The sequence below is a fragment of the Battus philenor genome, unplaced genomic scaffold, assembly GCF_028537555.1.
Source record: "Battus philenor isolate CCGP_79_NKW_IND1 unplaced genomic scaffold, ilBatPhil1.0.hap1 SCAF_23, whole genome shotgun sequence".
NCBI classification, from domain to species: Eukaryota; Metazoa; Arthropoda; class Insecta; order Lepidoptera; family Papilionidae; genus Battus; species Battus philenor.
In genome coordinates this window covers 968,542-993,571 of record NW_027181686.1, presented here as the reverse complement: position 1 = coordinate 993,571, position 25,030 = coordinate 968,542, and the positions used below count along the sequence as shown (strand labels likewise).

General features: G+C 34.2%; 1 protein-coding gene across 2 annotated transcripts in view; it reads left to right on the top strand.

Annotated features, from left to right (window-relative positions):
* The window catches only part of ct (homeobox protein, cut), a 236,168-nt gene that overhangs the window by 98,582 nt on the left and 112,556 nt on the right, over window positions 1-25,030 (top strand). For both annotated transcript variants that reach the window (XM_068767222.1, XM_068767221.1), the window contains exon 3: window positions 17,566-17,895. In XM_068767222.1, coding sequence (XP_068623323.1) covers window positions 17,566-17,895 — 330 coding nt within the window. The remainder of the gene's footprint in view (window positions 1-17,565; window positions 17,896-25,030) is intronic.

The following is a 25,030-nucleotide window of genomic DNA, read 5'->3' as shown; positions in this document are numbered from 1 at the left end:
ACAACTTCGTTCGAAGTTATTGAGTACATACAATGCAATTTAAACCATAATATAAATAAAATATAAATATATAAACCATAGTCTGATCCCTATTTAGTAATGTTTTTATTTGTTTTTTAATTGTTTGACTATAAATCATTATATGTTCTCAGTGAGATAGTTATAAGGTAACAACTGTAACTAATTTTATATTTCTAAGCTTTTAAGTTTGTACTTTCTTACTGCCTTTTGTTACTGTCTATCTACAATAATGTAAATAAATAAATTCTCAATTGTGGCTCACGTAGAATTTAAAATTTTGAACTATGTCCCAAGCTTGGCCACCCCTGAGCTATTATGCATTTTACAATCATTATATATTTACACTAGTAGTTTAAATTTGTGACTAAAGTACATGTAACATAAATGTACTAAAAGTTGCATACACAAAGCCCAAATAAAACTCTGTGTTCGAAAGGTTACTATATGTAATCTGTTAATAAGAAAAAAAATATCTATTTTAAATTAACAGGAAATCTAAGTGACAGTCAATTTGTAGCAAGCCCCCACCAGGGTAGGGGGGTGATGGAGGGGAGAGTAATAATTAAAAGGCTGCCGTTAATCCCCGAACTTATTTCGGATCCCTGTTTGTGTCTCAATGTCGAACTTCGTCCAACTCCGAAAGGTTAACTTACCCACGGAGCCTTCAGATGTGCTTTTACTTAATTTATAATTAACTTACAATTGCTTATCTATAACTTACGTGAGATATAACATTTTTAATTTTTAACTTTAAATAAAAAAGTCGACTGATGTCTCTCGTTCATGTTGCACGGTAGACGCTTTCTGGAGGACATAGGCTTCCAGGTAGCTTGATTATGTCCTCTCGACTAGACTGATATCCATACCTAACCTAATTTTAAATGACAGTACCAAAGAAAAAGGATATATCCTTCAACAGGTTATAAAGAGAGTTCCTTGTTATATCTTTCTATTTATATACAATTACTATTGTCTGCACAGCAAAACAATAAACACGAGAATATCACGTGACCTATCCCACGTCAGTTATAACCAAACTTTTCGCGCCAAAAAACTTTTGACAGTTGACAGACCAACAATTTCGCGCCAAGAGTTATGTCATTTACGTTTTGACATATGGAAGTGTTACAAATTGGTTTATTATTTATAAACAATCAATTTTTGATTGTAATATGCAGTTACAAAAATCCGTAGGGGGAGTAATACAGGATGTTGAGTTATACAGGCAGGAGTTGAAATGACAGTGCTCGGGTCACATATCGGCCGCGAAGTCTTTGTAGTTCTAGAGTAGAGAAATCTAGCAGAGTAGGATGCCGATCTAGAAGGAGTACAGATGATCCTATTGAAGTCATCAGAAGATGCTTCATTCAGATCAATGCCTATCAGCCGTATTGGCTGTATCTGGGAAATGCCTACGTCCAGCAGTGAACGTCTTACGGCAGAATGATAAACGGTAAAATAAAACGTTAAACGAAATCAGTGTATGACAAATCATATCGATATATAATCTGTGCGCTGTCATTAATGTCAAACATTCGCGCCAAAAACTTTTGACATTTGCTAAATTCCCGCCAATTGCTTTAACTTTTCGACGTGTTACTTGTAATTTCTATATCATTTTATTACTTTTAATAATAAATACGAGCGCTAAATATATCATCACATCTGTGTATAAGATGATCAAACGTCTGTTATATATATATATATATAGTCTGTACAAAAACATTTGACAGTTACAAATTTCGCGCCAATAATTAATGTCATCTATTGGTTTGGCGTTTCTGTTGCACGGCTTGTAGGATGCCATATTGACATTTATATTAATTATTAATCCGATAGTCGCATAGCTCTGCGTCTATTGGAGCGAAATACGAAAGAGTTTTATGGATGTGCCATTATTTTTTTTTAATAATTTGAATGTATGGACATCTCATGTAATACTTTTTTTAAACTGCCTCCTTTTTGTGAACCTTTCTTTCTCCCCTGCCATGTGTAAAGAAGGGATTTTCTCTTTTTAGCAATTCCACTATCTTCACATTCAAATCGTCACCCGTGCATCACCTTCCTTACCCTCATCATCGTTCCTAGATTACAGTATTGACTCAGTTATTTATTGTTTTATTGTTATACAATTATAGCTAGTTTATTATCGTTTTTTATTTACTAAACCTATATTGTTTTATTTATGACAAGCTTGGGATCTTGATTGAACTTTTTTGACTTGCTGATAGTGAAGTTTTATTCTTTTCTATTTTATATTGCCGTTGTCTCTGGACCTTGTATTCAAAGCGGAGCAGACTATGACTCAGGAGTTTTCAAATCAAGAGTGGATGGGTTTGTTCTAGGCATATAACATCGTAGATCACATCGCTAAAGATCAGACGAGACATGGGTAAATAAATACATGAAGTACAGATACGAAACAGTGATGGCAGAGCTCCAAGAAGTTAGCCGGTGTATCAATGAGTGTCGTTCCCTCATTCAGCGAGCATGACTGCGATGTTCGACTTTTTGCCTTGTCCTATTAATCTGCGTTTACAATGCAATCTCTAATTAAATGCCGAAGTCTAGTTGCTGCCAACAAACACTCTCGCTCGTTTGTTTCATATATATATATATATATATATATCTACATCGTTCCTCATTTGAATCCATATTCGCCAACTGCAAGGCATAGATCTCCCCGCAAATATATCGTTGTGGGATATAACACCATCGCCACACTTGGCAGTCAATCTGGCGATCGTAGTGTGGTATAATATAGTACGCAGAAAACGCAGCTGCTTATCTTCTGTGAAGGTACCAGGGAGAACTGAAAAGTAATGTCGCTTTCTTAAGTTAAATTCACACGACTACATTTTTAACAAGTTTTTATTTCTAATCAAAAATATATTCATCTTCGTTATCAATAACCTTTTGATAACGAAGATGACAAATCAATCAGTTTTTTTTTTGGAAAATATGTCGACAGAAACGACATTACTTTCCGGTCCCCCTAATATATAAATGCCGGGAATTGAACCCGTGACCCACGATCGCAATTCATGGTCCTCTATCGCTAGGTTACTATTACAATGTATATATAAATGTATATTTCGCAAAACAAAATTACAAAGTTTATAAATATCTAGTCGGACTGATGATTTGTTTTCTGTATATAAATTAAAATTAAAATATGCGTAGAAAATATCATACACTAACTTTTTATTATTTAATTTAATTATATGACTAATTACTTCATTGTCAAGAGTAATTAAAAATATATATTGTATTAATGTATTAAATTGTATCGAAGCATCACAGAAGATCGCACCTGTGACAAATCGCAGCCAAACGACTCCCGCATACAAGTCAATAAGCCAATAAAACAAAAGCTTAACAAGGCGCCGAAAACCCGGGGCCCTGTACAAAGGGCTCGACAAAGTTCCACATAACAAGCGAATAAATGTCTACTCTACAATCACAACTCGATTTTCAAACGTCGACAAAGATTATGCACACAATATTAAACGGAATAATAAGTTGAATAATAATATAAATGTAATTTATCAATTCATCATCACATCAACAAATGGAGAGGCTATCGGAGTTTCCGCAGAAGAACTAAGACCACTGATTCAGCTCGAAGAATTGCCGATTGGGTCGAAAGATGAAGTGGCAGCCACCAGTCGGTAGAGACACGGGTAGGCAGCCCACTAGTGGGACCGACGGCATAGTTATAGCCCTTGGAAGTCGCTAGTTTCAGGCAGTGCTAGACCGGTCATAGTAACGAACTTCCATCATGAACATCCACCGACTTCTCGTCACCTTGACCATATCGTACCATATCTTTCACTCATATCATATAATAAATTAAGAAAACGACCAATATTTAGCCACTTCCGCACATGCAGTGGTAGTCGTGCAACAAAGTGCACCGCTCGCCTATACCGAAGATCGAATCTGTGACCTACGATCCCAAGTTTTAGTCTCTTACCGTTGGGCTATAATTGCTTCCAGTTATAAATCCTAACTTAATTGTCTTAGTAAAGGCGTAGCCTTAAAGGCATCGAAACCACCGCCCGCCCTGTGTCAAGTGCATTAAAGAACCAGTATATATTGAGTTAGAGAAACTAGATAGGGCAGCCCGGCGGAATTCGATGAAAATGAATCGATAGTATATTTATCGCTGGCGGGCCATCCTCTGGAAACTTGTTTATGAGCTGTGGCCATCCTGTGTGGTTACCAAAGGCTATATAGTATGTCTTTACATCTATGTTAATTAAAATGAATAACCATATACATAGCAAAGCACTAAACTCGAATACCATACCAATAATTTGGTCAATCACTATTTTTTTTTAATTTTTAAGGTACGAGAAATGTTCCTTTCGAAAATTTTGTGATAAATATAGATAAAGTTAAAATTTTGATAATCCCATACAAAGAGTAAATTAAAACACCCGTATCTATAGAAAATTTGACGTCGACCAAAAGAAAAAAGTTATGTTATCTATAATAAAACATTGCAATGAAAATTTGATCATATTAAATTAATAAATGAAAGATTATGAAGGTATTTATAATGAAAAGGACGCTAAGGTTTTTTTAGTGTTTAAAAATAATAATAAATGAATAAATTAAAACGTGTAATAAGCTAAAAGAGATCGCACTAATTACCGACGACGTGGAGCGGGCGTGCAAGATGGCAGCGCCCCGGCCGAGCCGCATCAAACGAAGCAATTTCGAAAATTGTACGACACAAGAAGTCAAACATCGACGAAGAGCCCGAACATGAGGCTCACGAATCGGATTATCATTCTACATATATAAAAGACGAAAATTCCCGTGCTTCGTTCTTAAAGCCCCCATTTCATACCCCCCCTTCAAAGGGGTGAGGCCAGGGAGGGAGCTAATGGCAGCACTCGGATTCATTAGTAAATTAGAAAGCGGATGAGTCCAAAGTTACGAAAATTCAATATCTAATAATGATTAGCTACGTCCTCCCAATACCTGCTCCTGTCTATATTGGATAGAAGTTTCGGGGTGCGCCGTTTGAATTTGTCAATTCGGGTTGAATTATTGCGAATTGAATTATTTAGTTCGACGATTGGATTGTGTTTGGATACTCGTTAACGGTTTTGTGTTTGCCGTATACCTGACCGGACTTTGGTCGGTGTATCCGAACGTCAATACCAAAAGCCGCGCGTTCACGTCGAATTGGCGCCAAATTTTGAATTTCTATAAACTTTGAAATATCAACAATCCTTTTTATAAACCGCAGGCCTTATATCGAATCGTAATTTAGGAATGCAGCACATGATATTAGAGTATAATTTTAATTGAAATATACAAAATCACATTAGAAAAACCGTAAAGAAAAACGTCATGGAATAAAAATCTGGAATAATTGTATGACATATATCTCAATTAACACTTGGCACGCTAAGCAGATTATTTTCTGAGAGCAGACCGCTGTCCCATCGTTGGAAACGTTAAATGAAAATAAAAAATGTAAGAAATACTATATTCATGAATTGATTTCTGTTTAACATTTTATATTTTCATATACCAACATGAATAATTAACATTTAATTAAATTTTACCTGTCACAAAAATTAGATGTTAGCTAATCTAATGCGAAATAATGAATTTAGGGTCCGTACTCCCCGGAGCAACATGTTCATATTTCGAAGTTTACGATTTTTTCAATTATTTTCGCGCCGAATAATATTTTTTTTTTCACGGTGGCCGTCGAAACGCGTTTCCTTTGCCTTGTCTACGGAGCGAGGTTCGAAAATAAAACTCTTGGAAGGTAATTCGATGCCGGCAGCAAATTAAAACTGACATTGAGAGATTAAGAGCTCGTACCTCGAGTGTGGGTATCGACTGCGGGGGAATAGACAAACATACTTTTTTAATAACGTCCAAATTGTACGTAATTTGATTAAGCGCTTTTATCTTCGGGCCTCCTTTAGACTGGTTTACTCGGGAATACGGACGCCATTAGCGAACGCAATAATATAGATCTTAATATTTAAAAATCGAACACTGCTTCATTATTTTTTTTTATAAATGGCGGTATAATTTGCTAAGTACATCGTCCACTGTTTGTTTTATATCTCCCCTATAGATTACCAAGAAGACTGGTTGAAAGCGTCCTGCATCCCATCACCACTCCAGAACCATCTGTTGTGACTTGCTACACTACCACATAAACTTTCCCAATACGCTAGGCTATTTAATATTAACATTATATATATTGCAATCCATTTAAATCTCATCATAGTGTTCCACTATGAACAATTATTTCAAAAGTTGCCAACAAAAGCTCGATGTGACGGATTAATTAAATTTGAACTGTAGGTATTTTTAAAATCGACTTGCGACAATCAAGCCCGTTCAAAAGCCTTTGTCCACAAAAGTCTTAATTGTAATCAAATAATAGGAATAAATCTGGCAACACCGGAGACGATACAGCGGGCCGAGGGTGCGCCCAGACGAGGGACAATATAGGTAAATAAAGTTAACGAAAAATATGAAGCACTACGAATTGTTTAGACACGGCAAAAACATTAATATACAAAAAAAATATTTTCTTTCTCTCTAGATCCACATAACTTTAATAAGGTAATTGTTAAACATACTATTTCTTTAAATATGTTAAATAATGTTTAACATAAACATAAATATACGAATTATTTTTCACCCAACAAAACTGTTTATTAATATTGTTTACACATTATGTTTTAAAGTAATTTAGTGGTTACATACATTGATATTAAGTAAAAAAAATTATTTCGATTTATTGTTGGCTCTCAACTCAACGCTCTGTAAAGTTGTGTTCACAGTAACCATTTGAAATAAACTCTTGATTACGGACTGTTTGCATTAATCATAATTTCAGCTACAGAATGTCCACTGATGGACATAGGGTTTCATTATAGATTGTCAATAGGACCGGCAAAGATGCACATCCTTGTGGAAGAACGTCCTTCCTTGTTAGGTTTCTATTTTTAATTTGATATAATTAAATAAATATATTCAATATTCTATCTAATATATAAAATTCTCGTGTCACGGTGTTCGAACTTGAACTCCTCCGAAACGGCTTGACCGATTTTTACCAAATTTTACATGCGTATTCAGTATATCTGAGAATCGGCTACTATGTATTTTTCATACCCCTAAGTGATAAGGGTGGTCCACCCCTAAATTTTATTTTTAATTTTTTAGACAATTTTTTTGGTTTTTATTTTATTATGATAGCGCATACAAAAATACATACAAACCTAAATTTTCACTCCTCTACGATCAATCCTTATCTTTAATTTGTTAATTAAAAACTTTAATTTTTTTGCAAAACAACGTTTGCGGGATCAGCTAGTTAAATATGTATTTTAATGACAAGTTATATATTTTCCTGTCTGTTCAATTTTTATTCGTTCCGAACAATACAATCGGCTCAGTAGACCGGAATCTATCTTTTAAGTCCAATACCCCAATCCGTGTTTATATCTTTTATTTGTATAAAAATGATTTTCCACAGAATACCTCTTTGTACCTTCCGTAAAGTATATTTAATCTATTTATTGTCTGTTACAGATGTAACATCCTTATAGTGGTTTGTAAGTAACCGCTTAGATCATACTTAAAGTTGATTTGCGTTAAGAAAATCGCGTTAAGAAATTCGCGTTAATAAAAAAGTGATTCGTCGTAAGCACTCAGAATAGTAGCACCTATTAACCAATTAAATCAAAGTATATTAGAAAGATTTATACACATTTTTAAAGCCAATACAATCTGATTGTTTATTAGTGTAAAAACTTCAAACAGTTGAATGTATGGCTTATTAATATAATACACCATATTTAAAAATCGATTCAGTTTTAAAAATAACTAATATATATATAAATAATAATGATATAGTAAGAAAAGGCATACAAACTCTACAGGAACAGAAACTTTCTTATTATATTATTATGATTGTATTATTTATTTCCAAAACCATTTTAAACATAAATGTATAAAGATATAATTCTTCAACTTTGGAACTTTAGATAGAATTATTGATCGTCAACTTTCTATAAATTTTAATTTAAAAAAAAATGGTCCTACCAGGAGCGCTGTACCGCGTCGAGACGGTGATAGTATCGGCCGCTTCGATAAAGATAAAGATAAAATTAATTTATTATTTTTTAAGTCTACCCCGCTTCGCTAGGTGTTATAGTTGTAGAGAAGAAGCTGTAAGAACACATATTTTAATAAAGTTGTATACAGATTTATATATATACACTCAGATATAGCGTAAATAAAATAAGCGACAACACTGCCAAGGATTCTTGTCATTTAAATATTCGTTTATTGAGCATATGTACCACTCCCTTTTACATATAATCACATTGTAGTGGTTAAAATAAATCAGTTAAATTTGAAAAACATTCAAAGGTTAGATAAAGATGTAAAGAAATAAGTAAATTAATTATCAAGTCATGAACGTATCGACAGACCCTCGGCAAAAAACAACCGCAGAACACCCCCCGGGCCAAGGAGACCGGCCCTTTATCATATTTATTTTATTTCAATTCCGTACGAATTTAATCCTTTTCCATTAATTAGTGACCGCTCCCGTATAATGCGAGGGATACCCGACCCTTGCGAGTGAACGGTAATTTTTCTCCGCGACGGAACCGGGGTCGATTCTCGAACTCAAATTATCAACTTGCATTTTCACTTAACACGTCATTTTACACTACAGATACCTTCCAAGTTTCAAAACTTAGTCTAGGGAAGTTATAGGTCATCAAAGTGAGAAAGAAATCATCTAGTTAGATCTAAAAGCAATCTAAGAAAACCCAAGGTCAACTTAGGCGTTAAACATTTAGATAAATAAGAAATCATCTAGTTAGATAAAAAAGCAATCTCAGAATACCTGTGGGCAACTTAGGCAATAAGAAATCATCAGCAAAGAATTATCTAGACAGACAGACAGACTATTTAGATAAAGACAAAAGAATGAACGGATAGGCATAGGAAAGATATCGCCAAAAAAGGCAAGAGTAGGCAAGAAGACGACTAGGTAGACAAGATACCGATAACACACGTAAGAGACATATAGACAAGTAGAAATCGAGGTAGACAGGAGGTCCTTAGCTTTAAAGAATGTACCAGAGCATCAAGGTAGGTAAGAAACTATCTAGATAGATCATCTGTGATTAAATCTGTCTCCGAACGGTTATGGGTAAGCTTTCATTAATGATAAAACCTTTCACTAAACTTATAAGTTTGATTGCAGGCTTTTCCGATTCGCGGAATGCCTTGATCCACCAGAGTAATTTTCTTTAACATAATGCTGATTAACCGCCCATGACGGTAGAGCGAGGGGGAGGAGTGAGGGGGAGACGGTCAAAACCTAACAGGTCGTAATCTCCGAAATCGCATCGCCCAAAATAAGAATTAGGCTTAATTAAAAACGGTGCGGAATGGCCAATTAATATGATACATCAAGACGTTTCGAAATCATAATGAAACGATAATAAAAAAGGGGGAAATGCGTGAAACACACGCGTATGTAGCTCTCGGTGTGTTTCGAACGGCAGCCAAGCCTGACGGTCGCACGGTGAACGAAATTTGAATTTTAACAGCCTCCGTGAGGCTAAAAAAAAAATTACCGACAATTCTAATTAGAAATTCAAATTATCTGCAAATTTTTAATTACACTCGATCTCTGGTGATAAGTGTTTAAAATATCTCTTAATTCATTATCCGAATTTAAATCATCTGCAAGGTGATAAAATTTCCACTACCTACATCCCAAATGCCAAGGGAGAGCGAAGACTAGGCCATTGTGAACAAACAAAATTATTAAGGCCCTTGGAAGACGCTGGGCGCTTCCAACCGATCCTTAGAAATCTATTTGAAAAGCATGCCCAGCAGTGGACTTCCTCTAGCTGAAATAAGGATGATACAACAGAGACTATTAGCTATAATCGACCAATATCAGCTCGTATTAACTAGATTTATTTTGGATTTTCTTATTAGTTCAGATCAAATGATCTGTTCATTGCAAAGGTTTGTGACCTATGGATCTTAAACCTATTTCTCCATAATATCTTCTTTCTTCTGGATAAATTGGGCAAGTTATTTTAAAACTGAATTATTTCTTGTGTTAACTCGTGTAATCATTACATTAGTATTGCACTGAGTCTATGATGTCCTTATTATGTTTGTGTTTTTCGTTTGCCCACTGTTAGATCCCACTTGTGATATAACGAATCTGATCATAAATAACATCATTATTAGTTAAAACATCATTTAGTTAATATTAAATAAGTGGAAGCTATGTAAAATTTCATCGTGAGAATGAACAACGGAATATTCCTCCACAGAAAAATCTAGAACATTTTAGATTCGATTCTTATTCGATGTTTATCAGCAGTGAGATCATTAGCAAGACATGAAATTATAAAATCACTAAATACATGTCAGTTAAACTGCATGAAGCAACTGTATTTACAATTGCTCAAGTTTATTCTCGATTAAGTTAGAACGATTGCGATGTTTCATAACATTGATACAACCTCAACTATCCTTGAATTTAGAAAGCTTGCTAATGTATCATTGACCGAAGATTATTATAAATTTAAAACAGCAGAAAACTGTAATGCAATAACTTAAGTAGTTAAAGAATTAGATAATGAATCTAACAAAGAATTAATAGACAATAAAGGTATGTTAAAAGAGGAAATAGACGAGGAAATACAGAGATATCGAATTAGTAATGCCCGAAAAGCGCGCCTTGGAACAATTAAAAGCATAACCCGATACATTCACTAACTACGAATGTAACAAAGAATTGTTATCTATCGGAGTCATCGGATTCAAAATTCTAGTTTGTTTGTGCAATAGATTAAGCCGATGTTAGGAGGCTCTCACGGCAGACGTAATTACAATAGCGGTAAAGATGGTTAATGATTCAATGAATTTGAATTAAAAGCCATTTACAGAGTGGGTGCTGTTCCAATGGATACGCACGCGGGAAACCATTTCAAGTTGAACAAAATCTAAATTATGTGCCAGAACCGAAATTACCACATATAAAATGTTGATTCAAAAAAACCGGAAACGCTAAAACGTGATTAGCACATCGTATTGGACCGTTTGTTATCATTCAGTACGTACGCACCGGAAATTATCAGATATCTATTGGAAGAATGATTTTACACTCAATTTGTAAACAAATTATAATGTTAGGTAGTTAAACATAAGATTGAAAGGTCATAATTAAGTTTAAAAAAATATTAAACAAAATGGCGGGAGTAGGTCCACCGCTTGATGGACTGGAGACAAAGTCAAGATCGAAGGAAGTCACGGAATGCGAGCAGATCAAGACCGATCACCGTGATCATCTTTGGATCAGACCTGTTCCTTGCAGCTGGCGTCTATCGGCAGATATAATGATGATGATTAAACAAAATCTTAGCATATTATACTATTACAATGTGAAGCATTTTATATCTATTACTGTGTTTTAAATGATTCCAAAGAAACCATCTAAGTTTGTTTTGGGTTCTCAAATCTAGGCGCTATTAAAACCCGAGTAAGTTTAAGTTGAAATATACCCTCAATTTGATTCTTGTATCTTTTAACTTGTTTTTTTATACACAAGTGATCATTGTAAAACATTCGCATTGGATAGCAGTGTTAATATCATAACAAAAAGTTCTATGCAATTTTACTTTGTTGATAATTGATTATAATTTATATTTAATTCCGAAACAGAAATCCGGACATTTCAATCGGATCTTTGCGAAATTTATTAAACAGTTATTGATTGTACCGATGAAAGGAGAGAAATTATTAGCGAAGGCTGTATTGTTGGCGAAATCGACATTGTTTACGACTAATCGGGTTCGATTTGTTTGTCGCTTTGGTTCCTTTGAGCTTCCATTCGGCGGATAAGACGATTCCTTAAACGTTTTATCTCCAACTTTTGATAACCCATTGTTTTCTACCTATATTTCTTGATTTATTGGCTATTTACTTTCTATTTCCATTGAGATTATTTTATTATAGTTTTTAATCACTTAGTACTTTATATAATCTCTAAAAGACTTGTTCTCTTTGACACTTGTTCTGGAGCCTACATAAAAGATATCGTCATTCTTGTGTATCTTATATAAACCACTATATTTATTAATATTGTTATATACAATGATTATATTACCTTATATACAGGATCCATAATACGTGTATAAACTTTAAAAAGTTGATTGCACAGGTCACTTCTTTCTGCTAGTAATTTTTGGTCTATCACGTTCCAATATAAGAAGTAAATTAAAGTAATATATTTCAAAGTAATAAATTTAAATAGGTTTATTGGAAAGAGATGTGAGAGATTTGAAATATTTTGCTGAAAAATATAAATTATGTATTACTATAATTTTTTCACGACAAGTTTTCTTTCAGAGTTCTTACCACGCGTTTAAAAAGCATATGTTCACCTATTGTATCAAAGTTCTGTTTATAGAGCATTTCTACTACACAAGTAACAGATTTCAGATTTGATGATTCGATATTTAAATTTACTTAAAACAACGTATCAATGTCGCAGCTGTCTTTGTCTTTTAGACTTTCTAATTGCATTGTTCGTCCGTCTCTCACATTAAACTCCATCGAGAACATTCTTCGGTCACAAAGGCAATTATAAAAACATTTCCGTTAATATTTTGGACGATCCAATGTATATCATATTTAGTGCGTATTCGTACGGAATAAGAAATTCACACAGAATCGTGCCGATTTCGCTGTTTATTTGAATGTATTGCGTTCATGATTTTTAATGAATACGCCTAATTATTGTTTGTGCTTTCGTATAATAATCGTCTAACTTTCTAGTTGTAAATGGAGTCAGACGACCGTGAAGTTTTTAATGTTTTTTTTTTAATTTCTATGAACCTAACGATGCCGTTTGGCCCTACTTATCTTTGGAAATTTAAAACTTTACAATGATTATTTACACGTGTAGTGATAATATAAATAAAACAAATATAGCTAAAACTAAAACTATTTGTTTATACTGATTTATAAGGGGTGATTGTTTATAGATATTAAATCTAAAAAAAAGAAAGTAAATAACCTAATGAAAAAACGGTAAAAAAACGTTTTAAAAAATTTCATTTTTTGTTTATTAAAATCAATTATTGTTTACTATCTACACCAGTGATTCCCAAAGTGGTCTATATCGACCCCTAGGGGTCTATGACAACTTGGAAGGGGTCTACGTCAGCGAAAAAATAGTTGGGGGTGCATGAAATGAAAATGTGAGTCTACGATAGTGGATCTCAACACATACACTGATAGTACCTATTTACTTACATCATACTATCTTATAATATCAAAACATTTACATTATTTATAAAAGTACCTATGGAGTAAAAAGTATGTTACGTATATTTTTCATAACAGATACAAAATTTTATTTTGAGTACTTTTAATTTAAATTGAATTAATAAATGTATAAATTACCATGTGTTTTACTTTAAGTTTTTAACACTAAACTTCACTACAGTTAGAAATTTACAGGAAATCAAACACGAAAAAACATGGCAAGGGGTCTACGACACAAAAAAGTTTGGGGAACTCTGATCTAGACAGATCAGTTGTGTTTCAATGAAAAGATATATAAATGTAACATATTTCATAGTGATCATTTTTTGGTAACAGCAATATGCAAGTCGAGAGTAATGAAGTAATTCTAAATTATATCCTTCTAGGATATAAGATCGTAGGAGAAAGAATTACTAGAAACGTTTGGTGAAGCAAGTGGTTAGTGAGCATTTGTCTTAGTTACCATGTGCCAGGCCAATACCACCCACGCATTCAGCCCGTAGGATGATACTGGTGTATTGTCATCCGCGGATTACGTAACTTCTGATCTGTACCATAGACTCAATTGGGAGTGATTGATCGAGCTCCGTGAATCATACGACGACGCCGGGACACGAAATAGACTTTTTTTAAACACCAACATCAAAATACAACTTTGCATTTTTTTTAAACCACACATTATTATTTATTTATTTATTTAATATTCTTTATTGTACACGTTAAGAAACATTTAATAAGTTTTACAATAATATACAAAAAAGTACAATGGGCGGTCTTATCACACAAGGCAATCTCTTACAGACAACCATAGTATGGAAAAGGTAAAAGTACTAATAAAGGGTAGTTTACGTGTACAAAAAATACATATTCACAAACAAATGAACATAAACATACATAGACATACATACATATGTATATAACATATATACTTATAATAAATAAGGTTTAATACATATTATAAATATAATACAATAATAAATAAAAACATCTAGCTGACTTCGATCAGTATTGGTTCGATCGCACTTGCCTCAGAAAGAAACAGAAGAAGAAAAATAAATGAATTGAGAGATAGATAATTAAAGGTCTAGTAAATGGTTCTTAACCATTTACTAGACTTATAATATAAATTTAATAAAATGATTGTCTATTTAATTATTTAAATACTTATCTGTATAAGCAAGCAAGAGGTTTCCCGGGATACAATGTTATATAATTCACACTTTGTGTTTTAATTATATAGGATTTCCAATGTTCACAGTTTCCAGAGTACATATATCGTCAAATCTACCTAATAATGATGATATATCTAGAGTTTGCTATACCTTACAGTGAACGTCTAAAGAAACCTTACTAATGTTGCCAGATTGAACCAAAATGATTTAACGATTATTTATTTTGCCAGATTGAACCTAGCTGATTTAACAATTATTTATTATAGCAATAGCATTATAGCATAATAGCATTTAGAAAATAGCTTTAGCAGCGTTTGTAACAATCAAATAAATGAATTCCAAGATAACGCGTTAATTATCGAGACGATAGAAGCTATTAATCTCGCAATCGTCGATTTCATCGAGAAACTCGAAGGAGAATGTGCGTTTTCGCATGTACTATATGCTATATAAAGCTACCCATACACGATATTAAATAATTATAAATATTTAGCATATTTAAAATTTATAACACCTATCTATAGGTTATCAAGATATAAAATGCATCAGTTATATAGTTTGATTATTTCAATAATCGGTTTTTTTTTTTTTAAAAATGCACAGATTTCAGCGCGCTACAAAACTAGCAGCATTCGCATTTATATATACTTTTCTCTGTCACACACGTCTGCAGAGCAATACGATAAGAGGTAGAAAACTGAGACGGTCGTTGGCCTAAGGTTCGGTTCCCGGTATCTTCTTCCTCTTTTCAGTCGATTGACAACTGTAAGGCATAGTGCTACCCAAAGATCGCCACTATGCCTGAATCCAGCGACTTCCGGTTCACTTGGTGATCGCCACTTGAGAACCTTTCAGTTGCACGAGCGATGTGCCCAGCCTTCTGCCATTTCAGACGATCAATTCTTCGAGCTATGTTGCTGATGTCGGTTCTTCTGCCTATCTTATCATTTCTGATTCGATTTTGCAGGAAAACTGAGCATAGCTTTCTCCATTGCTCTCTAGGTGACATTAAGCCTTCTCGTAAGGTCCGTCATCAGTGACCACATCTCAGACCCGTGTGTGAGTCGAGAATTACGTTTTAAAATTCACGACATTTGAAATTTAATAACGCAGTAGGTGCGTCTATGGGCGTCTTTAGTTTTATAATCTAAGTCACATACATCGCCGGAGACGATTTTATCTAAGCAGACGGGGCAGCCAGTTACGCGTGGCCACCTCGGTGTGTTCAACTTTTTTACTTTCCTTCCTCGGACCATCGTAGCACCTCTCTATTATCTTAACATTTATCTATGTTAATATTTACGTAAATTTCTATGTGAATTCATAGCTCATTTGCTGTGAATTAATATATGGTAGACCCTATACAAAAATAATAAATAATGTAATGATAATATAGTAAAAAAAGAGTTTTTTTTTGAATTAGGATTACTATTCTTCTTTTCCGCTAAAGCAGCGATTCCCAAAGTAGTCTATATCGACTCCTGGGGGTCTATGACAACCTTCAAGGGGTCTACGTCAGCGAAAAAAAATTGGGGGTCCGTGAAATGAAAATGGGGGTCCACGATAGTGCATCTCAACACATACACAGATAGTATCTATTTACTTACATCATACTATCTTTATATGAAATAAAAAAATTATTATATATGTTTATAAAATTGTGTAAATTGTAGGATGTTGGTATTCGCTTTGTGGTCGCAATACATTTTCATAACATAACATGTGTTTTTACTTTAAGTTTTTAACACTAAACTTCACCACAGTTAGAAATTTACGGGAAATCAATATCAGGTAAGTAGAGGGTCTAACCAACACGGAAAAACATGGCAAGGGGTCTACGACACAAAAAAGTTAAGACATAGGCCTCCTCCAAGTATCTCTACGATGATCTGTCTTGCTCTCCCAGCATCCAGTGACTTTTTACAACCTTAACCATGTCCACCTAGTGGGACGCCTGCCCACGCCACGTCTGCCATCTCGTGCTTGCCACTCAAACCTTTTGGCACCAACGACCATCAGATGCACGAGCGAGATAATTCCGATTACTACATATTAAAATTAATTATTGTTTACTATGTATATATATCTTCCTGTCGCAATACAATAGAAAAAATAAATTAAAGTCAGAGTGATCAGTTCATACAGGATGATTAAAAATAGGTGTAACACCTGTAATCAATGAACCTGTATATGCCAAGTAATAAACTAATAGTGAAAATAATTAATTTCGTAGATTAATTGAAAATATGTAAATAAAACTAAACACAGAAGTAAAAATAAAAATCATCTCACTAACGACTCCACAGTTTTATGAACAATGACCTAAACAAAGACATTGCAATTAAAACTGGCCATCGTCGATCTGAGAGGTATTCTTTCCGCTGCACCCAAGATAATGGGGGAGGGATGAAGGAGCATCATTAGACCGCTGCCGAGCCTCCGGGAGGTACTCGAGAGGTAGCGCACTCGGCGGACTCGGTCAATAACAAGAGCACATCCGTTTTAATGATGATCGCGACGATTAGGAACCGCGTCGCTTGGCACGCTGAATGGCGCAGGAAGCCTACACAAAGCTACCGTCGCACGGGCAAAAAACAAACGCCATGGGAACGGACAATTAGATTAAACAACATGGAATTTGAAAACGCGCTCGAGCGTTCGTGTATCGATGTTTCCGCAAAAGCGTTTTCCATGTCAACATTCATTTTTGTATCGTCAATTCTGATTCAACCATCACTTGTAACACTGAATTATTTATGTCTATTCATTTTTATAAACTCTTACATAAGACAGGCACAATTTTACAACCTATAATTATAACAAGAGTAGGTTTTGTTTTCAAAGCAGAAACCTCCCCCAAAATACCAAATATTGTCAGGAAGATTTAGTAACATAAAAGAAAAAGACCCGTAAACACATAAAGAAGTACACAGAGCTAACTGATAAACTAAATAAAGTAAAAGAAACGAATAAAAAAATAATAAACGTTTTTATCTTTTCACAGAGAGCTACCCTGGCGGAGAAAGAAGTCACGACACTGAAAGAACAACTCGCAACCACCAGCCCCACACCTCTTCAAGCAACAGTGCCGCTTAAAACCAATGGCTCACATATAGAATCCACAAGGGACCAAGCAACAGAGACCCGAATAACCGAGAGACTGAGTCCAGATATTAAAGAAGAAAAGAGAAGGTCTCCCGAGATTGATGAGGATATAGAGCATAAAATAGAAATGGCCGCCACTGGACGAAGCAATAACAATTCCACGAGAAGCAGTCCAGTTGTCAACCAAGGTACCAACTTGGAGGTTGAACTCGCAGCCAAGGAGAAAGAGGTAAATATACAAGTCAATCTAAAATTACTGCTTTCATATGTGTGTGAAACTTCTTTTGTTGATTCATTACCATGATCGATATATTAATCAAATGTTGTTAAATTTCATTTAAAAAGAGCAACTCTTAAGTTTCTACTTGACTGATAACACTGACCTATTTGTCGGGCACTACCACCTTCCCCCCCCCAAAGATCGCTACAATGAACGATCGTATCCTAGCATCTGGCTACTACCCGAAATCTGGACTATTATGACTATACCAGCTGGTCTACATATAAAAGCAGATACCTCTTAAGTATTTAATGGAATCAGGCGTTACCTCGCGGAAGTCCATCCTAAGCAAGAAAAGGACCAATATTTAGCCACTTCCGCACATGCAGTTGTAATCGTGCAATAAAGTGCACCGCCCGCCAGCCCGCTGATAAATGCGTATGCGGCAAACAATGCGAATCACACAACCGCCACCACCAAATTACTCAACACGTGTTTCACCCATCCACGGGGCATCTTCAGGCGTTATGTTAGACCGATTAGTACCAAACACAGAGAGTCTCTTAAGGTCGTTGGAAATCTCTGGATGCTGGCACACAGCCAGTACATCATGGTGATGTTTAATATGGTGATGACGATGACCTTCACTTCACCTATTACAATTTATATCTTCGATACGATTGTTATCATCTGTCGCCCCATATAGACAGCGTATACGAGGTCACCCAGTTAACTTGTCAGAGAATTACGATTAAAGGATGCAATAGCCTTGCGGCTAACTGGCGTCTCTTAACTGCGCCCGCGCAAGCCGTCGCCTATCGAATATAACGTACGATCAATAAATCAATTACGTCAGCGGGGGCATCGCTGAATTGGATTTGACAGTTGGCTAGATCTAGTGATGGGATCGATCTATCGATCATTCATAATTTTACGATTGATACTAAAAAATACAAGTATTATTATCAATTAAAGGAACATTACAATTTAAAGATAGGTTTGTTAATGTAACATTAAACACATCGTCAAATGTTTCATCTCTTTTACCGTTTTTTTATTCCACAGACGTTAGCGTCTGTACCTACATTTTTACAATTTTTTTTCCAAATTCTCTTCTCTCGTGTTTACTAATTATTTAATAGAATCAGGCGTTATCTTGCGGAAGTCCATCCTAAGTAAGAAAAGGATCAATATATGCATGCAGTCTGCATGTGCTCTATATATTGGTCCTTTTCTTACTAATTATTCAAATTAAGAAATACTTTAAGAGACTTTAGACTCTTATAGTTTTATATTTTCTGTTGACGTAGGTGCTGTTAGCCCGAAGGCTTTTACAGCTTCATTTGAGCTGAGTTCACGAAGCGAAGATTCCGTGAACTTAAATATAGTTTTACAGGAACTAAGATCATTTGGATATAGTTTTATTTATCGATCTATAGTCTTCTAAACGAAATTACTTTCATCAGTTGAGTCGTATTCTATCATTGGATAAAGGCCTCTCACATATTTTTTCAATAGTAGCTATACGAAATTGCATATTTTACCAGCTTCTATACACATTAACATATTTATTGCTATTAAATATCATTATAAATCGATCAAATGATCTAGCTAGAGTAAAGGTCGCGGTATGTCGTTGGATTCTAGGTCTATGTACAGTCTGCGTATCGGCTGCTGTGATCAATAAAAATCTAGTTTAAAAACAATTATCGATAGCACATACCCGTCAGCTGATAGTGTAAGGACATCACTAACGAAGGGAAACAGGATACGTTCAATGGAATGATTGATTAGTACCGAACGCCCGGTAATCCTTGCACTAAATAAATATCACTATTTATGGGCCAACGCACGATGCACTACACACTTTACTGGAGTTATACATGTACACACAAACATACAGAGTTTATTTTTTTTATCATATATATTACAGTTAGAATAACATCAATATAATGTTTAATATAGCAAATTATGTTTATATATACGTTGAGTAAAACAAGCGGTAGAAGACAGATGATCGTAGGTCGAATTTGATTACCTGCATCTTTTTCTTTTCAGCCAATAAATGTAAACATGTACAAAAGAAAAAAAAAGAGAAATTTTAAAAAGAGAATCACATCAATAATTTAAAAATTTTGTAGATAAATACAGTTCTACAACAAACAGCTTGCTAACAATGTATCTATAAGAGTTATTTATTTAAATATCTTCTTCAGTTAAAAGAAAAAAGGTTAATTTGTTGGTCTACATTTACAACTGACAAATGTTACAAGTAAATTATGCAATAGATTATTGTAATTATTGAAATTATTAAATTTAGTGAAATTCTTGAAATCAATGATATTCTAAAAATCAATGTATTTCTAAAAGTAAAAGAAATTCTAAAATTTAATGAAATTCTAAAAAATTAATGAAATTCTAGAAATTAATGAAATTCTAAAATTTAATGAAATTCTAAAAATTATTGAAATTATTAAAATTATTACAGAAAAGATATATATAAGTAAGAATAATTACTGCACGCAGTAGAGCTTACAGTTTAACCTGTACTAGAACGTGGACTGTCAACAAGGCAACTAAGTGATATCTTTTATGGCCAATCTTTTATGTATACTGCTCGCAATCACTAATTAATCATGATATCGAAATCAAAATAGATTGCCGCCAACCGATCCATCAATCAATATTACCAATACAGTCAATTGGTCCCGACCGGGGACTCGGACGTGATGCAGCACGGATCCAATTCAGATAGTTATACACCGTCCGCCGAAATATTGACGCCCACAGAGATATCCTCTATGATGTCATTGCGATGTATTGCTGCTATTACGCTCATTGTTTGATGTTTTGATTGCTACTGTCCAATTTTCTGCAGTTAAACCCGTTGAACGGCTTTCCTCTGACCGTACATTGTATATAATATATTAAAATTTATCTATATGTCGAAACATAACAACAATATATCACAGTGATTGCTTGGTTTCGGTTGAAATTAATGCTGTAAGCCTGGAGGCTTTAACAGCTTCATCTGAACTGAGTTCAGCGGAAGGGTCAGTGGACTTAAAAATAAAACAGAAGCAGGACAAACGCATTCTTAATGCACAATGACGTTCTCATGTAGTTCGCTCTACTCGAGTAGAGCTGTGTAGTGTTGATGTTATGTAAGCTACTTGGGAAGGTAGAGTGGATCACAGGTGAGCCAAGGATGGATCCGGATCCAAACTCGGTTCGCCCACGCTGTTCGTGGTTAGGGAGCGGGCGGCCATGACAAGACGTAATCTAGGAGTAGCCGTCAATTCAGTTGCAAGATCATCATCTTTGTTATGTACTGGAATTTTTTAATCAAGCATTCTACCTTTCTCTGTACGTTAGAATAAACATTTTGAAAAATCTTATAGAATTGGATATGTTTCCTTAATATTTGTGAGCCGTCATAAAATAGTTTCTAAATCATTTGATATGTACAGTAGGTCTGTATCAACACAGGTCTATTTTGGGCGCAACGTACTGTAAAAAAAAAGTTGGAACCATCCAAAAATCAGATGATGAAAAGGCGGTAATCTATAACAAAACGAGGGTATCCGCCAATTCAGCTGCGCACCGTAACTCTTCAAATTTGGAATTTCAATGCGCTAATGGGGCGGCGCATGAATGCATGCATTTGCAAGACCGCCCCGCGCCTGCAACGTAATTCACCTTAAACATATCCATGAAAAAGGCATGGTGAGTGTTCCACTTGAATGAGGATCGGTCTTTTTCCTGTTTTATTTCGTTTGCCTCTTTGTGAAATAGTTTTCATTATGGCGGCGCAGTCTTACCTGCAATTCAACTTTGCCTTTAAAGCATTTTGATCCTCTCTTGCTGTGCCTAATGCTTTATATTTCTTATATATTTAAACACTCTGTATATATTGCGCATATATTAAGCAACGTTACGTCACATATGTTTCAGCTTTTCCTTTGACACCAATCATAAAAATTCTGCATGTAACCCTGATGGTTAAACTGGTTGGAACTATTGCGTATACTTCTTCTGTACAATATAAACTACACAAAAATTTTAAATGATCTTTATATAAATTGTCAGCAGCAATAATAAGATATATATTTGCTTCCAAAATTCCAAATCGAAGTTTTTTTTCTAGAGAACAGTAACGCTTGCCAACAGGTGAAAGAGAATCACATTTTGTCGAATATAAAAATAAATAAAAAAATGTACATTTTCTCGAACAGGCGACACGGTTTCTATTAATCTAAAGCGACAAATCATCAAACCCATCAAGATGAGTCAGTAACGCTTCGACTGCATTGGATATAGTCCAAAACACACAACTCAGCCGCTTCTACATCGAAATACAAATATTCATTGCTATCCCAATACACATATATATATAAATGTCTTTGAGTAATCTTTTATTTTCTGTCACATTATAAATCGGAATGTACACTAGGAAAATAATTTTGCATCATTCTTCCACTACAAGGCATACCCTGGGCTTACCCTGCATGCATCTAGCAACTTCCGCGGCAATAACTATAGCAATTGGCTCTCTTACTGCCACTTCGTTGACCAAAAATCCACGTCAACTAGAAAAACAATTTTGCGTGTTCAAAACAATACAACTAAGATCAATCATCACAGCTATCTTCAGGTCAGGCCTAACCCTTACAGTGGACGTTTTACGTGAATATATAGACACCTCAAATCAACTTTGCGCACGGTTCTATGTGTGCGTGTGCCTGTACGTATATAAAATTTCATTGTATGCTAGTAACGTGACAGTCGTCATCTACACAACACGTGTTGTCATCGCTTCATTGTGTGAGTACAGTCAGTATTAGATATCATTATTATCACTAGTTATTCAAAATATGTTTGAGAGATCATATAATTTTTCCCAATTTTATCTAACAAATATACATACATACAGACAAATTAATAAACTTGTGTATAAATAACATTAGTAACTGTATTCCAGTATATATAATTTATTACTCTGACTGTATTACATATCACTCACACTTAGTCACTATATATAAACATGTACAAATTCAACGCACACGTTAAGCCGCGCGCAAAGATGAATTAAACTATAATATTGAATATACTGCACTTACGAATCATTTGAAATAGGTACTCAGTTGAGTAAATGCAGTAAAAATGCTATAACCTTCAAAGAGTTGTAAAAAAAAGGTTGTATAACCAGCCGTACATAGATATAATAGTTACATATATAAACAATAGTCTATTGAATATACGTTTCGCGTAATTCTTTGCATATATATGAACATATAAAGGTTTTTTAGTTATATATATTTATATATAAGTCACGACATATAAGTCGTTAGATGCGGAATAGCAGGATCAGTCAACATATAAATGTGGAGAAGGCAGACATAGGCCGCAGTGGGGGTTCATCCGCTGAAAAGAAGATAAAAAAGATTTCGCTGAATTAAACCTTTCTACATATACTCTTTCACAATAGGATCCCGTATACAGTTTTGAAATCTTCCATTGCTAGAATTAAGAAAATTATCATAGAATATTTTTGTACTACCATTTCGCAGTAAAAAACTTTAGGAGGAAACAGAACTTGGTAACAATGTGTTAGATGTCACATTACTTTAATATTAAGTATTATCTATACAGATGGTACACTTGTTGAAATCTAATATTAATGTATTCCCTCCAATTTTAAATTTATTTTTATAAGATCTTTTTAACATTTTGAAATTTTTTAATTATTATTAGGATCTATATTCCGTAGATATTAGAGTTCGTGCCTTTGTTTTATATTTACGTTTATTATTTCCGAAATTGTCTCATTTCAATCTCTTTTGACCATTAAATGCATGACATTTATTTATACTTTTAAAAATATACATATATCTTCATACCATCAGATAAGTACATTACAATGCAGGGAAAAATAGTATATATATATACATACTTTTTTTTTTAAAAAAATTCATCTTGTAGATATACAACACTATACATTTACTGCTACTTATCCCGTTTACCACTTCCTCATCCCTACTATATCTTTGGTTATAGAAATTTCAACTTCATAGAGTCTGTCCGAATCGTCTGTTTTTCTTTCTTCGAATTTTCTCCCCGGATCTTTCACTTCTTTTAATTAAGTTCGTATAAAAGGGTTTGAAATGTTATTTCTTTTTGATGACAGCCGATAACCGATTTGTTTTCTTTTTTCTTTTTTTGTCGTTAACAACTTTTTGATTACTTCGCCGTCGGATTGTTTTTGATTTGTGTGTTCTTTTTATAACTTCGTTACCGAGTTAAATCTGTCAAATAAATTGGAATAGCGGTTGTGATTTCGTTAGAAAGTTTTTATTCATCCATTTTAATAACGATTTGAAGTTTATTTATCATCCCTTCATCGCATATTTCATCCTTAATACGTTCATCGACCTTGACATGGTCGTCCACTGTTTACCACCATTATGATTTCAGACTTAAAACATCTATTTCTCTATATAGGTTTCTCCCATTGATTTCTCATCTCTTTCTAGCATCTTTCGTCGTTAACAAGATTGTATGTCCACTTTGTGGTTGGACATTTCACCCAGGGCTTACCACGTGGTCTCTGCAATTGAAGCTTAATCTACTAAACAATTGCAAGGTTGCTTGAAAAGTACAGGATATATTTTTACTTGATCTTGACAAATAAAACACTCTCATTTAGGTAAATATCAATAAATTTAAAAATCTCATGTCATACGATTTTTCCTTACTATGATTTCAAGTAATGATGTGTTTAAAATAAATTAAAATAGGTTATGGATGTAGAATCATTGGGAGGCAAATATTCGTTATTTCAGGTTGTCTATTAAATCTCCTAGGATAGCCCCCATGGCTCGTTAAGCGTACCTTAATAGAGCAATATAGTTCTTTGATATTTTATTGACTACTAAACATTTCATTATTTAAAACTGTAAACGCTTTTGAATCGAATAGAAACCGGTGCTTTGTTTATCAAATCAAAGTTATGATTACGTTTGAAAGAAACTATTTGAAAATAAAAGTCCGTAGTTGTACTCTTTTGATGATATATCCTTTCGCGTCTGTATAAAAATAACACGAACAAGAAACGAGCGTGTCCAGCCGTTATTGTAACAGGAGC